This window comes from Crocuta crocuta, unplaced genomic scaffold, assembly GCF_008692635.1.
Source record: "Crocuta crocuta isolate KB4526 unplaced genomic scaffold, BGI_CrCroc_1.0 scaffold55, whole genome shotgun sequence".
Taxonomy (NCBI): Eukaryota; Metazoa; Chordata; class Mammalia; order Carnivora; family Hyaenidae; genus Crocuta; species Crocuta crocuta.
Window position 1 is genome coordinate 4,588,555 of NW_027530512.1, and position 23,881 is coordinate 4,612,435.

Consider the following 23,881-nt stretch of genomic DNA (forward strand, 5'->3'; position numbering starts at 1 on the left):
TTCAGTTGGTTAAGCATCTGACTTTGGCTTGGGTCATGATCTCACGTTTCATGGGTTTGAGCCCCACATCAGGCTCTGTGCTAACAATTCAGAGCCTGGAGCCTGCTTCAGATTCTGTATCTCCCCCCACCCCACACCCCACCCCTCCTGCACTCACACTCTGTCTCAAAAATAAATAAAAACATTAAAAATAAAATAAAATAATGATATGAAGTATGTTTAAAGATGTTCCAAATGAAAAAAGTTACAAAATGATAATGTATTGTGTATCATTTTCCTGGAATTCTAGAACTATATACACCAAAAGAGTGGTTGGTAGTGAATTACAAGCAGCTTAGATGTTCTTCTTTTTGCTCATCTTTAATAAATGTTTTTCTGTGAAACAAAGAAATTTTCTTCTGAGTATATTTTCATATGACAGTGTAGGACTTTACTTCTAATGATCTCCAAGTATGTACACAGAGTCGCACTCTACAGGTGAGTCTGCCCCACAATCCCAACTCTGGTATAGGTGCACAGCTGGATGGGCATGTGATCCAAGAGCTGGCAGAACTTCCAGACGGCAGAGAAAACAAGCAGTGATACTGCCCGTCTTCCAGGCACCTCTCCCTGGAGGCCTTACATCTTGGGAACTCACAGGCTTTTTGCAGGCCCAGGGGCCCCCAGTGCAGAGCGCCAAGTCAAACACCTGCTACCGTCCCCTGTACAGACTCTTGAGCACCTTTGTCCCAAGACCCCGCCGCTACCCAAGTGGCGAGTTTTCCTTCCAACACATCTGGCTACACGGGGCAAAGGAACAGTCGAGTTTGAAAAGTCTGATGAGTGAGGAACATGCAAGGGATCTCTTAACATCTTCCTTTTTCTTAACTTTTCTGAACTTACCTTTTAAAAGATTTTTTTACTTAAAAAAAAAAAACAGATAGTGTTAAAGAATAAATAATGAAAAGTAAATCTCCTGCCCATGATGGACTCCTAGTCCCTCTCACCAGCAGTGACCACGGTCAGCCTGTCTCCTCCTCTTTCTCTCTCTCTCTACACACACACACACACACACACACACACTGCACATACACCATTTACATTCCACTTTCCCTCCCTTTTATATGTGGGAGCAATTCAAATAATTGTAAATTAGTAAATTTAGTAAAATTCTTTGGGAATGTCTCCTAGCTAACCTTAACAGATTAAGCACGAGAGCCCAATACAATGAAAGGAAAAGAATTTAAAAAGGGATAAACCCACACGAGTAAAAGAGCACAGGAGAAGATATGAGTACAGACAGGAGATAACAAAATTTCAAAACCCAGAATGGGGGAAAGATAAGAAATAACAGACTTAACAGATTAGAGAAACCTAAACCAGTCTGGGGACAGGGGCCATCAGAAAGCATGATGCTGTGCTCCAGCGGAAGGCCCGGGAGCTGGAGACACAAGCTGCCTCAACAAGTGGGATGAGTTGGAAACAAGTTAATTGGTTGCAAATGTATATAGGAATCAACTAGACCTCTGAGTACCCAGCAGAGGACGGAAGTTTCAGGGGTTCAATCAAGAGGATCTGAACTCCAGGATGTCCAGCACAGCAGAGCAGGAAGTAGGCACCACACTGAGCAAGGGATTAAGTGAGAATCTATAATTGGAGCACAAACACCCCCTGCGCCTTTTCCCCTGGTATTTCACAAAGCTGGCTGCCAACTTCATACCCCAACCAGAAATCCGGAAGGTTCTTCTCAAGAGAAGCTGATGAGCCCAAGAGAAAACCCCAGTGGGCTGAAAGGCTGAATCCTAGCCCACCCTGGCACCGCAGCTCCCTATCGGCTGTTTAGCCCTTGGCCCCCAAATATGAATACCAGACATTTGAGCAAAGTCTCTAACAAGGAAGAGAGAGACCAAAACAGATGAACAAAAATATGATGGAGAAATAACGTAGGGAACAGAAGGAAAGTTTTTAGAATTCTATCTTTAGATAAAATATTATATGAAATAAAAACACTGCAAGAATAAAATATGCCTGAAACAAGAACAGGAGAGTATGTAAAAAAAGAAGTATTTCTTTTATAAATGAGGATAAAACAAGCTCTGGAAAATTTAAAATAGAATGGCAGAAGTAAAAACTCAACAGAAGAATTAGAAAATAAGAGGTAAGGGACTCTCTCAGGAAGCACAGTAAGAAAGATTAAGGGTTAAAAATTAGGCCAAAAAAAAAAACCTGTGAAAAAATAGATGACTAACCCTACTGCTAGGAGGCTATAAAATGAGCAAACATTGAAAATAGAGGGAAAGAAATTATCAAAGAAATCACATAATAAAGATTCTTGGAACTTAAGTATTTAGAATACCAGATGGAAGATACATGTTGAGTACCCCCAAAAAATGAAAAAACAAAATCCATATCATGGTTCATCAGCCTGACGTCTCCAAACTTCAAGAATAGATTCCAGGGGACACCTGGGTGGCTCAGTCGGTTGAGTGAGCGACTTCGGCTTAGGTCATGATCTTGTGGTTTGTGAGTTCGAGCCCCACATCGGGCTCTATGCTGACAGCTCAGAGCCTGGAGCCTGCTTCAGATACTGTGTCTCCCACTCTCTCTGCCCCTCCCTTGCTCACACTCTGTCTCTCTCTCTCCATTAAAAATAAATAAAGACATTAAAAAAAAAAGAATAAGGAGTCTAACAACTTCTGGGGGGAGGGGGGGATAAGGTGGGACAGAGAAAAAGAAACAAAACATATACAATGGACCTGGAATACAACGGTACTGGGAGACAGTAGAGCACAGTGGTTACCATAACAGATTTTGGTCCCTTAAATTCTTTGTATTTCAGCTTAATATAGAATTTAATATCCCACCATTTGATACTCACGGAAACCATAACATGGAGAAGTAAAATAACTTGTCCAAAGCACAAAGCTACTAAATGACAAAACTAGGATTCAAACCCAGGTAGTCACAGTTCTTTCCTCCTCCAAATAACAGCTACACACTCTGGACACAATACACAGAAACAATTCCTGAAGGCTCAGCAGACTGACAAAAGGCAGGCAGATTTATGGTGGGGATTTAAAAGTTGGAGCAGACAACAGCAGGCAGGCAGTTTCTTCCCTCCGTTATCTTATTTTTTTCTTCCCAGTTTTCCCTGAGGAAGGCTGTGGTCACCGGCGGTGGTGGCAGCAGCTCAGTGGAGGGCAGCCAAAACTAAGCTGCCATCAGAAAGCTCACCATTTTTCTGATAAGAAGAACCAGGCTGACAGAAACTGAGGAGGAATACCAGAAAGAGGAGAGCCAGAAAAGGAAAACTCCCAAATTCCGTGTTTAAACCTCGATGAAGTTTTGACCTGACTCCCAATCACACACGTGCTGGGCAAAATGAAAGCAGCTTATGGCCCAAGAGCTGATCAAAGAGCTGAACCACTGTCCAGTGCAGGTTGACAACCCACAGTTTGCACCTAACAAAGTTGATTGCCTGCTTAAAACAACACTCTTTAGAGGATCTAACAGAATCCAATCTCTATATACAACATCATAATGTCCAAAAGACAACCTGAAATTACTTGACATATGCATAATTAGGAAAATGGGACATGCCAACTCCAAGATACCCAGATGCTGAAATTGCCACACAAGAATGTTAAAGCAGAGTTATAACTATACATTTACCTCAGAGAATTGGGGGTGGGGTGGGGAGAAATACACTTGTAATGAATAAAAAGATGGGAAATTTTAAACTGAGAAACAGAAAGCATAAAAAAGAAACAAACCCAGGCAGGTTAGCTCAAAAGCCTATACTCTCAATCTCTAAACTACCTTACCAATCTCTAGCTACCTTACGAGTGAGTATTAGGTATCAGGTCTTCTGTAGATGTTGGGTATTAGTATTATCAACCTTTTTAACAATGACACTGGAAGCCAGAAGACAATGGAGCAATGCTAAACAATTCTGAGGGAATACAATTTATATAGTTTCCAATTTAGAAATCTCTAACCAAATAATCAGTCAAGTGTGAGAGTAGAATAAATAACATGCACAATCTTAAAAATTCATCTCCCAAGTGCTCTCTTTTGGAATCTACTAGAGTATGTGCTTCATTAAAATGAGTAAGCAAGCCAGGAAAAAAGAGGACAGGGGCATCAACAAAGGAGAGAAGTGAAGTGAATTTCATGCTGAAAGGAAGCTTCTGGATGCCTGCTGTGCAGCAAGCTGAGAGCAATCTGTCCCAACCGAAGCAGGAGAGCAGGGGGCTCCAGGAAGGATAATTCAGAATTCACACTCGCGCACACGCGTGCGCGCGCGCGCGCACACACACACACGAGAACTGATACATCACCTAAAGTGTTTGTATTGCAAGTGACTTTATATAGCTCTGGCAGAAAATCTGGGAATAAATCCATGATCTTTACATTTAAAAAAAAAGAGGTAATGATTAATTCCAGGAAAATAAAAATTATGTAAGAAAGTAAATATGATCACAGTTTACCATCTGAGTTGCCTATAAATTATATTTTCACAGTAATAGGTACTACTGTGATAAGAATAAATGTGTAAAAAACAAAATAATACAGCCTGGATATCAAGTACATAGGTATTCACTATACATTTTCTTTACTTTCTTTTAAATTATAAAATATTTGAAGCATCTAGGGAAGTCTAGCAAAAACATAAAACATCCCTGCATCTAACACATAGCTTTAACTTAGCCATATACGCTTCAGGTCTTTGTTTTATTTAAAGAAATGAACCATTACAGATACAGCTGAAGTCTCCTGTGGAGATGTGTAGACTTCTCTTGATTTCATGTCCTCTGCTCTCTCCCCAGAAGTAACCACCATCCTGAATTTGGTGTTTATTCTTCCAGGCACGTTTTTATATTACCACATGTGATCCTTCTCATAAACGATACAGAATTTATTGTGCATGTGCATGTTTCCAAATTTTAAGTAAATGTGCTAATCTGCATGTTTTAACATCCTTTATTTTAACTCAGTGTAGTTTTGGGGATTTACCCACATTGATACATGTAGCTCTGGTTTGTTCATTTTAATGAATTTATGTTGCAGTGGGACTCTACCACGACTGACTTCTCTTTCTTGTGCTTATGAACATTTAACCAGTTCCTGGGTTTTTGCTACTACAGACAAGTTGTATGTTGTCTCTTTGTGCATATATGTGAGTTTCTGTAGAGGTGGGATTGCTGGGGCATTAGCAAGGCATCCTATCACCAAATTGCTCCCCAAACTGGTTAAATCCACTTAGATGCCCACAAATACTGCTAGCCCAAGGTTTTGGCCCTTGCCAATCCATACAATCACAGAGCCCTGAAGAAAGTTTGGAAAAAAAAAAACTTTTGATGTATTTTTGAAATGCACCATCTTACAACCCTAATCCATCTCTTGTCATTTTATATTCCCTTCCATCCCTTTGTTCCACTTTCTTTGCTATTTCAGAATCTTGACCACCTGCTTTCTAAGAGGCCGGAACAAACCCTAGCACGTCTCACCTTGCTATCCATTCGGCGGTGCCTTCAAAGAGGTCTGGGGTGATGATGTTGGTGAGAGAAGCCACTGAGGCAGCACAGTACGCACTTCTGTTAGGACAGAAACACACAGGGACAACGTTAAGCTTGAAGGAAGGGATGAAATAAGGTTCACAGGACTTCTTGGGCGGGTTGCCCTCTGCTTGGTAAGCTGTAATCACCTCCTGTCCTCACTCTTGGCACACGGTCAGTCCTCCTGGGTCTCCAACTGAGAGTTTGACATTCTATTTGGATAGAGTTGCTCACAGCGTGGCTTCAGTGAAAGAACATGACATTCTAGTCTCCCTACCTCCACATGGTCAAATCTACATCAGAGGAAATAACAGCCATATCAATTCATGTCCAAAGTGAATTTAGCTCTTCTTTCAAAGACCTGCAATGGTTCCCAAACATCCATGGTATCATTCAAGTATTTCTGATACGCTCATTTTATTGAGATGTCAGTCATGTTTTAGATCCAGGATTTCTGTTTGTAGCATGGACATATTAAAGGTTAACTATGTATTTTTTTTCTGCAACAGACCCTCCAAAGCAGGGCACCAAACCCTAATGGCCAGGAACAGATGAGTCCACTCAGATACTTTCCTTAGGCCTTGAGCGGGAGAAAAGCACTTTGATTTCAAGCAGTACAGACACCAGTACAGACACACACACTCACTTTTAAATGAAAAAAGAAGAATGTCTTTTTTTTTTTAATGTTATCTTACTTGATTTGGAATAATTCTTGCCATTCTACCCTGCTAGCCCTAATTCTTCCCAGGACATGTTTTACTTCAGCTTCTCCCTCTATGATGGAATATAGCTACACACTGTCTTTTCTTCCCTTCTATGCCCTTTTCCAATATACAGCATCTTAGCTCCGTATTATACCGAAGACAAAACTGTTTAATTCTGCTTACAGATCCTTTTTCTAAGGGCTCCTAAGGAATACAAAAGGAAGGAAAGAGGAGAAAGAGAAGGGTCTAGTGTCCATTATCGTTCAATATGGACATAATACTAAGCCAAACTTGCAGAGGTATTCCAAAAAGAAATCTCTGCAGAAGCTGCAAGCATTATTACGTGACCAACATCTTTATCGGCCCGCTCACACTGGCCATGACAGAGCAGAGGCTGAGTTATCCCGGCAGGCTTCAGAAGCACGCCAGAGTCCTCCGTGCCAAGGGTCCTCATCTACCATAAGCTAACTTCAGAGGTCTGAGCTCATTTCTTTCAGGTTTTGAGTTCTCCGAGGGGTTTCACAGCATTTGCTCTTGAACCCTAATGTAACCTCTGAGGTAGGGAGGTGGCCAACGATGTAGTTTGCTTCTCACAAAGGGAAGAACTGAGATGTGAAGCCAGAAACCACAAGTCCTAGATCTCACACTGAAAAGGGGAGGGAACAAACACATCTTTTTCATGAAGTTTCTTCCTCTCCCAATCCTCTGCTCATCACATCTCTCAGATTTGTCCACTCCTCTCCATCCACTCTGTTGTCCCCCAAATCCAAGTCACCATTACCTGCACCAATCTCCTGCCTGGTCTTTCTCCATCCAGCCCTGATATAATGCCAAAGCAATCTTGCTTTTGCCTAAGAATTTCAGAAATTTTAAAAAAGCTAAATTTTGAGACTCTGCATACTCAGTTGTACTATCTGTAGAACAGAAATGAAAATGTAGCATCTGTTGAGGGAGAAACAACTTTTAACTTTTTCCTTAAGAAGAGTCAATTCAATACTGTTTTTACTCATTCATTATATTGGCTTTGTTGGCATTTACCGGGTTTAAAAAAAACAAGACAACACGGGCGCCTGGGTGGCTTAGTCGGTTAAGCGTCCGACTTTCACTTAGGTCATGATCTCGCAGTTCGTGGGTTCGAGCCCCGCGTCGGGCTCTGTGCTGACTGCCAGCTCAGAGCCTGGAGCCTGCTTCAGTCTGTGACTCCCTCTCTCTCTGACCCTCCCCTGCTCACGCTGTCTCTCTCTCTCCTAGAAATAAATAAAAAAAAATTAAAAAAAAAAAACACAAAAAAAACCCCAAGATAACAGGCCCCAAACGGAATCACTTATGCTAAGCTCCACGTCTTAATCAGTTTCAGCTCCCCAGAAATGAAATCTTAAACCAGCCAATCAGGAGTCACCTGATGAGCACTACTTAGGTCACCTGCCTGACAGAACCTGGCTGTCCCCTAAAGGAAAGTAACCTTGCAATAACTGGCCCATTTTTTGGCCTAGTATAACTTCCTTGTTCTCACTCCTTTCTGCCTCTAAAAATCTCTCATTGTGTATAGGTCCTCGGAGTACCTTTCTATCTGCTTGATTAGATGCGGCCTGATAGAAAAGATTTTTGCTCAAACACTTACATTTAAAATTTTTTTTTAATGTTTTATTTACTTCTAGGAGAGAGACAGAGAGAGACAGCATGAGCAGGGGAGGGTCAGAGAGAGAGGGAGTCACAGACTCTGAAACAGGCTTCAGGCTCTGAGCTGGCAGTCAGCACAGAGCCCGACGCGGGGCTCGAACCCACGAACCGCGAGATCATGACCTGAGCGAAAGTCGGACGCTTAACCGACTAAGCCACCCAGGTGCCCCTCAAACACTTACATTTTAAAAAGTATGCTTCAGTTTGTTTTAACAACAGATACTGGGATATTATGATATAATAAGAAATATACACAGTAAAGCCTTGGATTGTAACTTGTTCTGCGAGTGTTCTGCAAGACAGGCAAATATGTCTACTACATTTTAATTTAATAAACGAGTGATGTCTTGCAAAACGAGTAGTCCGTGACACCAAATGTCACATGATCACAACTGAGCCAATAGTTCTTGGAATTCGCTTTGATGTACAAATGCTTTGGATTACAGGTGCGTTTCTGGAACGAATTATGTTCTCAAACTGAGGTTTTACTATATTTGGTTTCCTCCCAGATTCCTGGAACAAAGCTCCTAAAACCCTTGGAATTTCCTGAGTGACTGGGGTGATAGCCGGCTCTTTAGTCATTCATAATGAACCCAAGGCCGGGTCAAGCACCCTGAGTTAAGCACCCCGAGTTATGCTAATGAGGTGACTTCCTGAGGATGGACTGCCTGCCAAAGGAACTGACCACAGCATCGAAGGGTTGGAACTTTCAGCATCGTCGCCTCCCTGAGGAGAGCGGCTGCAGATTGAGTTACTCACCAACGGCCAATGATTTCCATCAATCACGCCTACACGATGGAACTCCCATAAAAACCCTAATTGCAGGTATTTGGGGAAGCTTCCAGGTTGGTGCATGCACCTGAGAACCTGCCAGGAGGGTGGCGTACCCCGGCCCCACGGGGACAAAAGGTCCTGCACTTCGGACCCTTCTAGACCTTGCCCTATCTACCTCTTCATCAGGCTGTTCATCTGTATCCTCTATAATATCCTTTGTAATAAACCAGTGAGTAAAGTGTTTCCCTGAGTTCTGCGAGCAAATTATTGAACCTGAAGAGGGGGTCCTGGGAACCTCTGCTTTGCAGCCAAGTCAGACAGAAGCGTGGGTAACTTGGGGACACACAACTTGTGACTGGCATTTTGAGGTGGGGGTGATCTTGTGGGATTGAGCCCTTAACCTGTGGAATCTGAGCTAAATCTGGTTAGTTCGTGTTAGAATTGTTTAACATGAGGGAAAAAACACCTGTTTGGTGTTGGAAGTGTTGTAAGAAACAGTTTTTCTAGTAGAGAACTGATTTTAGGTCTGAATAGACACATTACCTGTTTTTTTCTCCACCTTTACTTTCAAACCAGTGGTTAAGCCAGAAAATTAATCAACTTGTGTAGAAGCTAACCATATTTACAAATAAGGCAATAAGATGGCTTTGGTATAGAAAGCTGAAAAACACATATTTCTCTAAGAATTTGGTATAAAATCTCAGTGATCCACCACCTTTGAGAAATGACTTAGTGAATTTCCTATATGTTTCAGCAATCTCCCACCAGATGAGTGAGCTACTTGTGGGGTACGTTAGACAATTCTAGAGTAAAATAGTAATTTTGAGCCAACTGGTTCCAATCAGTTATTGAAACTCTATTTCCCTGCACTCTATTGGCCCCCAAGAATTTTTGCACCTCTCAAAACAATTCTCATTCAGGTAATAAACATCTACATAAAAGAGGTCAAGTGACAGTGACACCTGAGGACATCTGTGTCATGTTTGCAATGACTATGAGCTGTGTCACTGACACGCATTCTACATGTCATTCTGTGAGACAAAGCAGCAGCTTTTCCACATTGTTCCTTGGGTTTGGCATCTCCAATGACAGGGAAGATCTAGAATCTACTGACACAGTGACCTGAGGAAAACCCCACTCACCTCACATCCACCTCACCTCCAACGTGCATGAGAAAAGAGCCATCAGGTTGCTTCAGTGAGTACAAATACTGAAGAAGCTTCTCTCTGAGAAACAAATAGGAGAGAGGCAGGAGACAGCAACGGTCAGCGCAGCGGCAGCAGGTGGGGACCCTTTGGGTGTCTGGCACTGCTGGCTTTGGCTGTACCTGTTAATGACGTCATAGGCCTCCTCAGTGCCAATGATGCATAGTGCGTTGACTGCCGCGTACGTGGGTGCAAGGTGTGGGTACTGGCCAGGGCCCCCTCCAAAGCCACCTTCTGGACTTTGACACAGCTCCAGGAACTGACACACGCTAGGTACACAGCCAAAGGGAAAAACAAAGTCAGAGAACATTCATTTCAAAACACCAAACTCCACCAGTATCTATGCCTTTTCTGATGGTCCCCCTCCCTCAAAAGGGGGAAAAAAACTCTCCTCCCACCTCCCGAACACATATTGAATATAATTAACCTTTGAAAAGGGCCTAACTCTCTACCCCACTATTTTGAATGTCCATCTTTCTGAGTTTTGTATTTAAGCACCTGTCTAACCATAAAGCAAGGAATGTAAGTCAGGCAGAAACAAATAGACTTCCATAGGATTGGGGGTAAGTCTCATACTTCTTGACCAAATCTTTCCCCTACTTGTCACCTAGTTTTCCACCCTGGATCTGTGGAACCAGCCCCTTCTCCTTGCCTTTGGGGTGCCCCCCAGGCTTTGAATTTTGCCTAAATTGTGGTAGTGCCCAACTACTCCTTTCCATGCTAACCATCCTGGTCTAGAGCCACCACCTAGGCTTACCCAGAATATTTAAAGAGATGTCTTCTCACTCCTATTGCCCCTAAGCCCCAGGGGCTTTGGACTTTTCTTCCTACCACCAACAAGCAATCGGCTTTTAATGGATTCTGCCTCCATGGTTAGGAGAGCGAAACAGAATTGGGCTTCTGTCACGCTCATGTCCACTGTGGTAAACTGCAGCACTGCCGACTCACAACATAAAAATGCATCCTGGCCTGTAGGCTTTTGGGGAATTTTTCACACTAATCCACAGAGACTCCAGTTTCCTCACAGAGGGAAACTGTTTACTGAGGGTTTGCCTCCAAGCATGGCATCAGGTTGCCCAAAAGTTAACATTTTTGCCTTAGGTCAAACCAAGAGAGCCCCCATTTATCCAAAGTCCTCTTGAAGTTCAGTGGGAAGGGTGCCCCTGGAAAGCCCTGGTTATCACGCTCTCTCCCCACAGCTCAGCTGGACTCACTGGCTTCCTATCAGGACAAGCCTCCATTTAAGAGAACAAGTTGGAAATCTGTGCCCTAGTGCTCAGGCAACCTTCTTTTCTTGGACTCCTTCATCTTATTCTTTCTTATCTATTGCAGCCAGAGGGGCTACACAGAGTCTAGTTAATCTCCACCAGGACACAAGTTTTTTATTGCCTTTCCACATCATATCTGATGACTTGATTTCAGACCTTCCATTATCTGGCAGGGACAGCAATAAAAAATGCTGTTGACTCACTACGGGGGTCCTGAAGTCTTCACGGGTTTTAAAAACCATACACGTTCCCTTGTACCTGCAATTTTATAAGGACTGAAGCTGAAGTTGATCATCAGAGAAGAAAGACAGTTCTGTGGCATATTTATAATAGTGATTAATTTTCATAGAGAAAATTAGTTTGTTCCTGACATATTTTCCAAACCTTCATCAATTCATATCCTATTTCCTGGAAACAAATAGCTAATAAACTCATATCCTGAAAAAAGCTGGCTGCACTGGTATGCAAAAAGTTTTCTGTACCATGAAAACAAAAGGTTTCAGTTGATATAAAACTTAAAAGCATATGTAAAAAACTGGAAAGAAGAAGAGTTACTCAGTTATCCATTCTCTTTCCCAGCTCCCAAGGCAGAATCTTGCCAAATGCAACACCCCAGACCCTGTAGCCTAAAGTCTGGTGATCTGGGATCTGAATGTACCAGACACCTTTAAATCTTTCCTCCCTGCCAACCTCCCTCAGCTGACATGCTGCATCTGACTGGCCGTGGGGCTAGCTGGGGAGCAGGGTGGGGCTTTTTTGGACTCTGAGACGCTTCCATATTACAGAACATTCTGCTCCAGAGGCTCTCCAACTCACACCTTAAGGAACTGGCAAACTGACCATGAAGTTGCCAGCTGTCATTAGCAGAGTTCCCAGCAACTCTGAAAACCAAAATGTGAATGAGACTTCTATCTGTCTAAAAGGGGAGGAAAAACTTATCTTGGAGACCAGAAATTTACCAACTAGTATAAAAAAAAAAAAAAAGATCACAAGCAGGAGACATAGTGCAAACACGAAGGGCCACTGACTTTGTAAAGAGCAAGCATTGTGTTGTACTTCGTCATACAACTAAAAGATCTAGCAGATCTGTGTTCATTCAAGTCAGCAAGGCATATCGTTCTGGCAAAGTGGCAAACTGTCTTTTATATTAAGGATTTTCAAACCCAAAATGTGAGCATCACAATCATGGGAGAGCCAGTAGAGAAAAGAGAGACTCAGGCTTCTTGAAGCAGGAACAAGCCTGGGCCTCTGTATTTTCTCCAATTCCCAGATGATGTGAGTATACATGCAGTTTGAGAACCACAAGTCTTGGCTGAGCAGTTAGAATCACTTGGGGGATGTTTTTTAAAAACCCACTGCCCAGGTCATACCCAATACCAATGAAATCAGAATCACTAAGGCTGGGACCCGAGTGGCCATATTTTTTTTTTTTAATTCCCATGTGACTCCAATGTACAGCCAAGTATCAGTGCCTCTCAAACTTGAGTGTGCATGGAAATCACCTGCAAACCTTGCTGAACTGCAGCTCTAGCTCAGAAGGGCTAGACGGGTGAAAAAGTCTGTAGTTTTAGAAAGCTCCGGTTAATGGCAATGCCGCTGGTCTGGGGAATGACATTTTGGGTAGCAATGCCAAAGATCTGTGCTGTCCAAAGGTGACTAGCTACGTGAGGCTATTTAAATTTTAAATTTAATTAATTAAGTGGAATTAATTTAATTTTTAGCTCCTTAGTCATACAAGCTACACTGCAACTATTCAAGAGCTACATGCCCCTAGTGGCTACCACAAAATAGAGAATGGAAACATTACTGTGGAAAGTTCTACCGAACACCAACATTCTGTCATTCAACTATTAAAAAGTATGTAAAATCTGTGAGAAGATCAAGTTCAAAGCAAGAGTATCAATGATTTATTTCTAAGGAGTTACTTGGACTTTGAGGTGATGGTTGAAGACTGATTATGGGCCTGTCACCAATGTGAAGTACTCAAAACTATGTACAGTGAACAAACAAAATAATACAAAAGAGAAGAGAGAGACACTGCCAAGGTGAGCATTAAGGTCCAGAATACTATAAGACAAACCAGAAGCACCTAAGAATAAAACAAATGAAACAAGTACAAGTAATAAATAACATACTTAGGGATGGCAGGAGTGGGGATGGGTATAGCATATCAATATATGATGGGAACGGACTAGGAATACAGGAGGAAGAGGCCCAGGAGTTGTGGACAAAAACAAGAACAGTTAAGAGCATCAAAAACACAGTGCTGGTCAAAACCGTATTTGGCTCAAACCTCCATTTTCCAACTAAAAGGAGATTCAGGTTAGAATTATAAAAACAGAGGTGCCTGGCTAGCTCAGTTGGTTAAGCGACTCTTGATTTCGGCTCAGGTCATGATCTTACGGTTCGTGGGTTCGAGCCCCACATCAGGCTCTGCACTATCAGCACCCAGCCTAACCGGGATCCTCCCCCACTTGTGTGCATGCACTCTCTCTCAAAATAAATAAACTTTAAAAAACTGTAAAAATGGCCAAATATTAAAAATATTACAAGGCTTACTATTACAGGCAACAACCACAAGGAAGCAACCCAGCAAAATACCTCAGGTATACAAAGGGTAGTTACACAAAGTTTCTGGTAGCGAAATGAACACTGAAGCCAGTTTGCAGCAGCAGAATTTAGGTCAGGTTTAAGAAAACCTTCAGCACCAGGGGCGCCTGGGTGGCTTAGTCGGTTAAGCGTCCGACTTTCGCTTAGGTCATGATCTCGCGGTTCATGGGTTTGAGCCCCGCGTCGGGCTCTGTGCTGACTGCCAGCTCAGAGCCTGGAGCCTGCTTCAGTCTGTGACTCCCTCTCTCTCTGACCCTCCCCTGCTCATGCTGTCTCTCTCTCTCCTAGAAATAAATAAATAAAAAAAAAAAAAAAGAAAGAAAACCTTCAGCACCAGAGCAGGGTAGCATGGACAGGCTGAAGGCCGAAAACAAGTTACAAAGATCATAGCTTTGGAAATAGGAACAGTCATCCTTGAGCAGGACGGCTGGGGAGGAGATGCCAGTAGAAGATGGCGGCATGGACATCGGCCTCCTCTAGTACTAAGGCTTTCGAATTTCACACCATCAACAACTTCAGCTTAGTACGAGGGAGAGGAGAGCTCCTTCCCTAGCAGAGCGCAGCAGTAGCGAGTGGAAAAAACAGACTCTGCACCGACTCCAGGAGGCAGCGGCTGCCTGTGGAGTCTAACACGCCATCTGACTCCAGCAGGTGCAGCCATCCTCCGGGCGCTGCTTGTTTTAGATGTAAGGTCAGGTCTAAAGACAGCTATTGTAGAGCAGGGTTTTTCCGCCTTGGCGCTCTAATATTTTGGACTGTATGGTCATTCGTTTTGGGAACTGTCCTGTGGAGGAAATCTAGGAGCACCCTTGCCCTCCTCTACCTGCTCGACACCTGTGGCACCTGGCCAAAACGTGCCCAGAACACAGACTAGGTAAGGTGTCTTCACAGAAAGGTAAGGAAACAAATTGTATTTAAAACTTAAAAGGAAAAATATTTAAAGAGCTATTCAGGGGATCAGCTATAAGTTTTCAAAAGAGAAATAAGAAATTACATGACACATGAAAACGTAATTAACATTTGGAAAGACTTTATAAGCAGAAAAGTCTTAAAACAATGAAGTTACAGATAATTTTTAGATTTTACAGAAGCTAAAAACCTAACTTCAACACTGCAGCCGTTTCCCTGTGATTTCATGTTACTCTGGGTGTTATGTTAATGTGGTTTTCAATAATGAAGCATGGGATTCTCATTAAAGGATGCTTCCTTCCTTCTGTGCTAAAATCATTAACAAATGTACTTAGCCTGGTTCCAAAATATTAATTTATTTCATGTAAACATATGTATAAATTTGTGGATACAACCTCCAAAGACAGGCAAGCTAAATTCCTACCTATGAATATCTTGTTTTTGAAAGATCTGAGACCAGCAGTAAAAACTTGGTCTTGCTGGCTTCCATTAGCAACCACAGTAGCTGAGAAAGTGATTTTGTCCACTAGAGGGAACTCAGCTTGCCATCTTGTTCAGTGCAAACAGCAGTGCAAGGTGAACAGCAGTGCAAAGGTGAACAAAATAGGAAAGGGAAACGTGTGTGTGTGTGTGTGTGTGTGTGACCTGTACTAAGTGGCAGAGTGGGGAAAGAAAGGGCAGGAAAAGAATAAAACTCCATAGCTAAACTCTGCACCTTAATATATATATGAAGAAGAAGGGAACAGAAACCTGACCATACTTTCTTTTCTTTTTCTTTAATGTTTTATTTCTGAGAGAGAGAGAGACAACGTGAGCATGGGAGGGTCAGAGAGAGAGAGAGACAGACAGACAGACAGAATCTGAAACAGGCTCCAGACTCTGAGCTAGCTGTCAGCACAGAGCCTGACGTGGGGCTCGAACCCACAAACTGTGAGATCATGACCTGAGCCGAAGTCAGATGTTCAACCGACTGAGCCACCCACCTGACCATATTTTCAAAGCATTTCTTTTTTTCTCTGTGCAAAATAAATCCGCAATCAGACAATCTTTTAAAAATCCCAGTATTTTTACAGAAATCATTAAGATTTCTCATATCTTACTAAAAATAGTTTATTTCCTTATAGGTCAGAGCTACTAGGCTCTGTTGATAACAGTTATTATCTGAACCTAGACTGAACTATCTGCTAGGCACAAAACAAAATACATTGTTGGAAAGCCTAAGTAATTCGTTAAAAGTTTGTTAAATCAGAAGAACCACAAGTAAAGATTTTAAGGCAGCTGTGAAGTAGAAATTCTGTAATTCACTATCAACTGGTTCTTGAAATGAGAGCAAAGTAGCTTTTTAGTTTTAAAACATTCTTTTAATTACAAAACAATAAAGTTTTAGAACATGGAAATAGGCTTTAAAAAAAAAGGAAAAAACTCACCTTTAACCTCACCATCTAGAAATAACTACTACTAAATGTGTATACATCCTTCTGGTTTTCTCTGTGCATATAACCAGCCACATACATGTATAGACACATACACACGCATATATTTTTTTTTAATTTTAGAAAAAATGAGAGAGTGTACGAATGGGGGGATGGGGCAGAGGGGGAGAGAGAAGAGAGAGAGAGAGACAGACAGAGGGACAGAGAGAGACAGAGAGAGAGAGAAAATGGATCTCAAGCAGGCTCCTCGCTCAGTGCAAAGCCTGATGCAGGACTCAATCCCACAACCCTGGGATCATGACCTGAGCTGAAATCAAGAATTGGATGCTCAACCGACTGAGCCACCCAGGCGCCGCTAACCAGCTATATTTTTAATCTGTAGAGGTTGAATCTTTTTAACTATTTTCACTTAATTCATGGTATCTTTCTATGTAAATACATGCATTTTTACATACAAATATATACTTTATATATATTGGTTTTTATTAAAATATAATTGATAAACAACATTGTATTAGTTTAGGTGTACAACATAGTGATTCAGTACTTGTACATATTGTGAAATGACCACTATAGTAAGTACAATTAATATTGTTGACTTAAGTTTTTAAATGGCTGCACAGAATTTCTCTGTATGCATTGCACCATATTTTACTTAAACTTCAAATACACTTTAGCACATCCCTACTGTGGATATTTGGGTCGTCTCCACTTGTTCACTGTGAAAAGCCCTTTCAAGGGGCTCCTCTCTTCCTATCTGATGTTGCCACGAGAGTTGCTCTGACACTCGTTTCCTCAGCGAAGGAGTTTTACCTATCAAGCAAAGTGCTTACCTATCAAGCACTAAGTATACAACCTAGAAAAGAACCCTCGAAATCGATGCTGACCCCAGTTTGACCCAAGTTCTTCCTCTTTAGGAACTACATCCTCTGCAGGGGCCCACCTGTACTTCCCTCTTCCAGAATCTTCCATCGCCTTTTTCTTTCTTTCATACACGACTCTCCCATTTCCCCTAGAGTGCATCCTGATTGTGTATGTGTGGGGGAGAAATTTCCCAAACAATCCACAACCCCCAACTGGTATTTCAAAAACACATGGGCCTTTATTTTGACAATTAAATTCCTGTTATTGCAGAAACTGTTTCCAATTCTACTTCCAGAGCCAGAAGCACCCAGGCTTGCAGCAGCCGCATGATGAGGACAATGCATATTTTTCCTCTCTCTCAGAAAGCTTCGTCCATATCACAGGGGTTAATGGCCTAATTCTTCATTATCTTCCCTATCCATAGTCATCACAAGACACCATGCCCAGGAAGGCAAGAATGAGAGGTCATTGTTAAGGCAGAACGAATGAGACAAGTGTGGTTCTGTTCTTCTGACCTGACAGAGTGACCCCGGGCAGGGGCCCCGGGACCCAGGAGGAGCACGGGCTAGCCTGCACACACCCTTGCCCAGCTGTCGCTGTGTGCTGTGGACAAACAGACCTGGCTCGTGGGCCTTTCCTCCCAGAGTCCCCTCCCTCAGGAGCACAGGGGAGCAGATGAACGCAAGATGCTGCCAAGGGAACGTGTTTATTCTCAGTGAGAACTGGAGCGTCAGATCCAATTCCTGGCTGCCCTTTCCTATCCCAGGTATCCCTAAAATTTCTTCTTTAAAGTATAAATTGTGATGAGCTCCTAAGGATGAGGTCCCATGCTCATTCCCAGAACACCATCTGTGCCAGCAGTTTGGGAAGAATCGTAGTTGCTTAGATCTGTACTCATAAATCAGAAGTTTGGTAAGATTGTGAGCCAAGGCCTTTGGGTACCAAGGGTATTAACACATCTAGGACCTCAAGAGCTACAGTATCCCCCAGGCACTGGCGAAGATGGACGTCTATGGAGGTGTCTATGGAAAGCAAAGGCATTTTTGCTCATTGGCTTGGCACAGGCTTCCTCACAAAAGCTATTCAAATGCATACTGTACTTTCTGGCAAAATCATGTCTCTCAGAATTGATGATGAAGGATTTTCTCCAAGACCAGAGCAAGAGCCAAAAGAAAAGGCATAGAAAAAACAGAATCCTTCTCTTAGGAGTTCAAAGTCTTGTTCTACCCACAAGCTCACAATAGACTTCTAAAGTGGGGGAGTTTCAGGAAGTTACTGGGGTCAAGAGGAGGGCAAGGATTTCTTTGTAGCATGATGTGTTTTTCATTCAAAATCAATAAAATGAAAACAAAACAAAAAGAACCAATTCCAATTCAAAACGGAATTTCAGAGAACGGCCCAGGTTCCCTGAAGCCAGACTCACTCTGTGGCCACCATCTGGGGGATAGGTTCATCTAGGAGTTCCAAGCTGTGCAGAATCCAATAGCAGAGCCATGGGCGGCTGGCATCCAGACACTGTGAAAGGCACAGGGGAGAAAACACACCCTTTATTCAGAATCGTCCCAAGACGCTGCTGACAAGGCGACATCTGTCTCACCCCGGCAGCTCAGAAAGGGGGAGGAAGGCACCCTATGAACAATAAGTGAATGAAGGACGCTTTGCTTTGTGGCCCCAGCCAGCAGCTGAAATGACCATATGTGCAGAAAGGACAATGGGACAAAGAAGTTTACCATGCCCCACACTGGGTCCTTCCCTGATAGGCACCTAAGGAAGGCTGAACAAGGAGAGCCCACAGGCTAGCAAGTTAAGCGATGCTGTTTCCTCAGTGCAGACCCAAGGCGATAATATACTCTCAGAAAGGGAATTCCTGGGATTAACTCATTCACTAATTCAACAAATATTTACCATGTCCTTGTGTGGGCCAAGCACTGCATTAGATACTGCGGGCAAAATAATGAATAAAATTCAATTCTTACTCTTGAGGTTCTTAGGATATAGAATGTGTGTGTTTATCTGCAGAGGAAGAGGGCTCTAGATAGATGCATTTAAGCACGAGTTACCTTATCGCTTTCTGGAACAAGATGGCACATATCACATGCATATATGTGCCCGAATAATGGTACATGCTGTAATGGGCAGAAGCAGGGTCCTGAGGGAGCACATGAAGAGCCTAATTCTGTCTGGGGGCTGGAAAAGCCTTCCCAAGGTCATATGTGAACAGTTTTAGATCCTAATCCAACCCATTAACATGTACTGAGCATTCAAGGCTAGGCAGGCAGGTGATATCATTGTGCTAGTCTTCTAGATTAAAAGTATATAATTGAGGTCCAGAGAGATGAACTTTTTCCAGATTACAAAGACATCAAATGTCAAAGCTGAGACAAGAAGCCAGGTTTTTGGACTCCTACTCCAATGCTCTTTCCAGTAGCCCAAGCTACCCTCTTCATAAATGTGCTGACCGTCCTGGCTGTGGTGAGGCCACCACACAGGGAGTGAGTGGCCTGGTTCCGGCCTGCTTGGGTGGAGTCCTAGCTCCTCCTCTTACAGCTATGTGCTTTTGAGCAAATGACTTAATCTAATCTTCCTATGCCTGCTTCCTTATCTGTAAGAAATACTCACCTGCCTCACCTAGTAGTGGTGAGGATTAAATGAGATAAGGCATGGTAAGCTTTCAGTGCTCCATTCAACTGTTAGCTGCTACAGTGTTAACTGTATGAGGGCTGACTGCACCCTAACCACGGAAGACTTGCAACAAAGATTGAAAATGCTGAGCCAAGGCCAGGTCTAGCCCATGGACCTGTTCTGCTTGTTCTCTGTAGTATTTTGTTTTTAAATTAGAATTAGTTGTAACATTTAAGTACTGGGAGATTCACACGGAAATCTGGATTTCTGGATCCATTCGAAAAAAGAGAGAGAGAGAGAGAAAGAGAGAGAGAAAGATCTGGCAAGCCTAGGTCTGTGTTCCTGGATAGCAACACCTGGCAGCAACAGAGGAAAAGCACAGGGCCTCTGCTTTGCCTCAGACGCCCTCCCACTCGCCCACTTCTCTTATTTGTGCTACCTGCTTGCGTCTACAGGCATTTCAGTTGGCAAATCCCTGCTGTAAAAAGTCAAATGTAGACCCCCCGAATAAAAAGCAAATTAAAAGCAAGGCTGCTGTGTGTAAAGTGAGGCAGGAAGACTGGAGCCCTCCTGTTCACATCTCTCCTCTGCCTGCCTTCCCAACACCCTCCCCTCCTCCACCACCACTGCCCTCCCCTGCGGTCCCCTCGGTAGAGCCCCAGGGCTCCGAGGAATGGGATTTAAAGTGCACTCTAAGCGTGGGCATTTTTACAGTGCTAAACTGTGTTAGTGCTCGCTGGGACTTAGATGCTGATCCTTTGGCCAGCATAGGAATTAGATCAGCTTAACGGGCAAAGGATTAGGGATGGCCGGGTAACTGCCTTTCAGCTAGCTGGCAAGGGGCATGCAGCAGAAAGCAAGTGAACCCCTCACCATGATCTAACGGTCCAAGCAAGTGCCACCCCATCTAGGTGGCTCTGTCCCTCGGAGGGGAGGGCAAGCCTGGAATAGACCTGGTTCTGCCCTTTCAGAAGTGGGAGTCCTGGCCGCGTGGGCCCAGGCTCCCTACTACCTGCTTCCTGCCACAGCCACGTGGTCCAAAGAGTGACTCTGCAGGAGGCCAGGCCCATGAGCGTCTTACATTCCAACAGGAAAGAGGGGGTTGTCTGGCTGACCATCTGACAGAGCTCCGGGGCAGTAAGCTTACCTCATAGGCATCGGTCAGCTGTCGAAGGCCTCTCTTCAGGTAATGGAAGTGCTTCTCCCTCTGCAAAATAAGCCTGGAAAGACACGGAGCTTGAAAACCTCCACCCCGCTACAGAACACATGTGTGCACACACGTACACTCCCAGCTTCGGGACATCCCCACCCCCGTCAACAAGTACATAACCAGCGTCTCCTTCAGCTCCCAAGGGCAGCGAAACCAGAGAGAAGCAGCCAGCACCTGAATGTCCCTAACACCTCTGAAAATGTGCTGGCAAACGTTCTGGGTGAGTTCCTCTCCTTCACGGTAGGTGACTCTGGGCTAAGTGAAAAGCCACAGTGAACACACAGGGCCAGGCGATGACAAACCGTCCAGAAAGCTCCTCCGGGCTCTCACTGTGAACACACATCTTGTGGCTCCCCACCCTGTCAGCAACTCCAACCGGAGCCTCACCACTTTCCTGACTTGGTTAGCCTCTGTCATTCCAGCCGTTTCTTCTGGGGTCAGTTCTCCGAGGTGGGCAGTTTGTACCCAGCCTGCCCCTCAGTTGTGCGTCTGTTATTCCCTCTCTGAAATTCCGCCTCCTGCGTGCTGACCCCCTGCCCTGGCCAGAGGACCATAATTGTATTCTGCAGCCAGCCGCTCTCCTTGGCACTGGCGTCAGCAACACTGGCTGCAAGAGGGAATGTGCCTCCCATGGCCACCTGCACGGGCAGGGCAAAGGACGGGGGCTACACTTCTTGCTTGGTCACACAGAAGAGGCCTGTGTGATTACAGAAGGAAGGAAAAAAGAACAGAATGGCAAGACATTCCCTGTGCTTACTGATTACACAAATTAAAAAAAGAACCATTCTCTTTTCTGAATGATGATCCATTCTGGTGATCCATTCAAAAATTGTTCGGGGCACCCAGGTGGCTCAGTTGGCTAGGCTTCTGACTCTTGATTTGGGTCAGATCGTGATCTCACGGTTTGTGGGTTCAAGCCCCAGGTCGGGCTCTGCGCTGACAGTGTGGAGTCTGCTTGGGGTTCTCCTGTCTCTCTCTCTCCCTCCCCCACTCACATACATGCACACTCTCTCTCTCTCAAATAAACTTTAATTTTTGTTGTTGTTTGAGAGAGAGAGAGAAACAGAGCATGAGCAGGGAAGGGCTGTGAGAAAGGGAGACACAGAATCCAAAGTAGGTTCCAGGCTCTGAGCTGTCAGTACAGAGCCCGATGTGGGACTCAAACTCTCAAAATGCGAGATCATGACCTGGGCTGAAGTTGGACACTCAATCAACTTAGCCACCCAGATGCCCTCTCTCAAATAAACTTTAAAAAAAACAAAAATTCTTTCTTGAACTCCCCCCGTACTATGCTCAGAGTAAAGTAGTCTTTACCTCAGAAAGTCTCCCAGTTCAGTACTGGAAATTAGTTAAAGACACAAGTGATTATAGTATAAAAAAACAAATGGGTAGGTTTCATAAAGGAAACAAATAAAGTACTACCAAGGCTCTAAAGAGAGAGGGTGGGGGCATCTCATCAAGAAAGGAATGATCGGGAAAGGCTGTGTGGAAGAGGTGGAATATGAGGCAGGTGGCCACAGCAGAGGGAGAAAATTCTTATACATAGAGAGGGTGAGGAGGAGACGGTGGCCAGAAGGAAAAAGAAATGAACAGGTTCAGACCAGTGCTGTCCGAAAGAACTTTCTCAGCAATGACGTCAATGGTATCTGTGCTGTCCAACCAGAGGCCACCAGCCACAAGTGGTTATTGAGCATTTGAAGTGTGTCAGTGTGACTGAGGAGCTAAATTTCAAATTTTGTTGAATTTTAATTAATTTAGGAATAAAAGATGAATGGCCAAAAAGGTCCTTTTACAGGGGACTGAGATGCCAGCTGAGGAATTTCTACTCAGTTTAGTAGGCAAAGGTAGTAGACCCTGGAGGTTTTCTTCCTTTTTTTCCCACTTAAGCTGTGTTTATTATTATTTTTTTTAATTGCAGTACAGCTGGCATGCAATGTTAACATTAGTTTCAAGTATATAACCTAGTGATTCAACAAGTTCATGCATTATGCTCTGCTCACCACAAGTGAAGCTACCATCTACCACCATACAATGCTATTACAATACCACTGACAATATTCCCTATGCTGTGACTTATTCATTCCAGGAGTAGAAGCCTGTATCTCCCATTTCCCTTCACCCTCTTTGCCTTTCCCTCCACCCCTCCCCTCTGTACCATTACTTTGTTCTGTGTATTTATGGGTCTGTTTCTGCTTTTTGTTTCTGATTCTACATATAAGTGAAATCGTACAATATTTGTCTCTCTCCGTCTGACTCATTTCACTTAACATAATACCTTCAAGGTCCATCCATGTTGTTGTAAATGGGAAGATCTCATTCTTTTTTATGGCTGAGTAATATTCCATTATGTGTACTGGAATATTCCACATCTCTATCCATTCATCTACTGATGGACTGCTTCATATCTCCAGGGCTGCTTCTATATCTTGGCTACTATAAATAATGCTGCAATGAGCACAGGGGTACATATATCTTTTCAAATTAGGTTTTGTCGTGTGTGTTTTCTTTGAGTAAATACCCAGTGGTAGAATTACTGTTTCATATGGTATTTCTTATTTTTAATTTTTTGAGGTACATCCACACTGTTTTCCACAGTGGCTGCACCAGTTTGCATTCCTACCAACAGTGCAAGAGGGTTCTTTTCCCTCTACGTCCTCACCGGTGCTTGTTATTTCTTGTCTTTTTCATTTTAGCTGTTCTGACAGGTGTGAGGTCAAGTCCTGAAGGCTTTGAGCCAAGAAAAAAAATGACCAAAACTAAGCTTTCGAAAAATTACCTGGCAGCAGTGGGTGTTCAATATGTGTTTACAAAGTAGACTGCGTGAACGCGCTAAGCATGGAGAGAGACGAGGTGGGAAGACCGGGGAAGGCAGTGCCAAGAGTCAACCAGGGTGGAGGGACTTGGAGCACTCAGGGCTCAACAGCACGGTGACCCGCGGGAGGTGGGCCGTATGGCACAGGAAGTGTATACGGGCGAGGTCAGTAACGCTGGCGGAAACACACGTGAGACTCAGGAGAGGGCTCCAAGGGACAAAGACAGACTGGGAGTCATTTACCTGCACGGAG

The 23,881-nt window shown here is 43.6% G+C and overlaps 1 protein-coding gene across 1 annotated transcript in view; it reads right to left on the reverse strand.

Moving 5' to 3' along the window:
• Positions 1-23,881, reverse strand: part of FNTB (farnesyltransferase, CAAX box, subunit beta) — a 64,918-nt gene that overhangs the window by 17,312 nt on the left and 23,725 nt on the right. The window contains exons 3-7 of the mRNA XM_077767179.1: positions 20,754-20,826; positions 18,408-18,499; positions 10,023-10,169; positions 9,838-9,921; positions 5,490-5,576 (exon numbers count right to left, since the gene is read on the reverse strand). Coding sequence (XP_077623305.1) covers positions 5,490-5,576; positions 9,838-9,921; positions 10,023-10,169; positions 18,408-18,499; positions 20,754-20,826 — 483 coding nt within the window. The remainder of the gene's footprint in view (positions 1-5,489; positions 5,577-9,837; positions 9,922-10,022; positions 10,170-18,407; positions 18,500-20,753; positions 20,827-23,881) is intronic.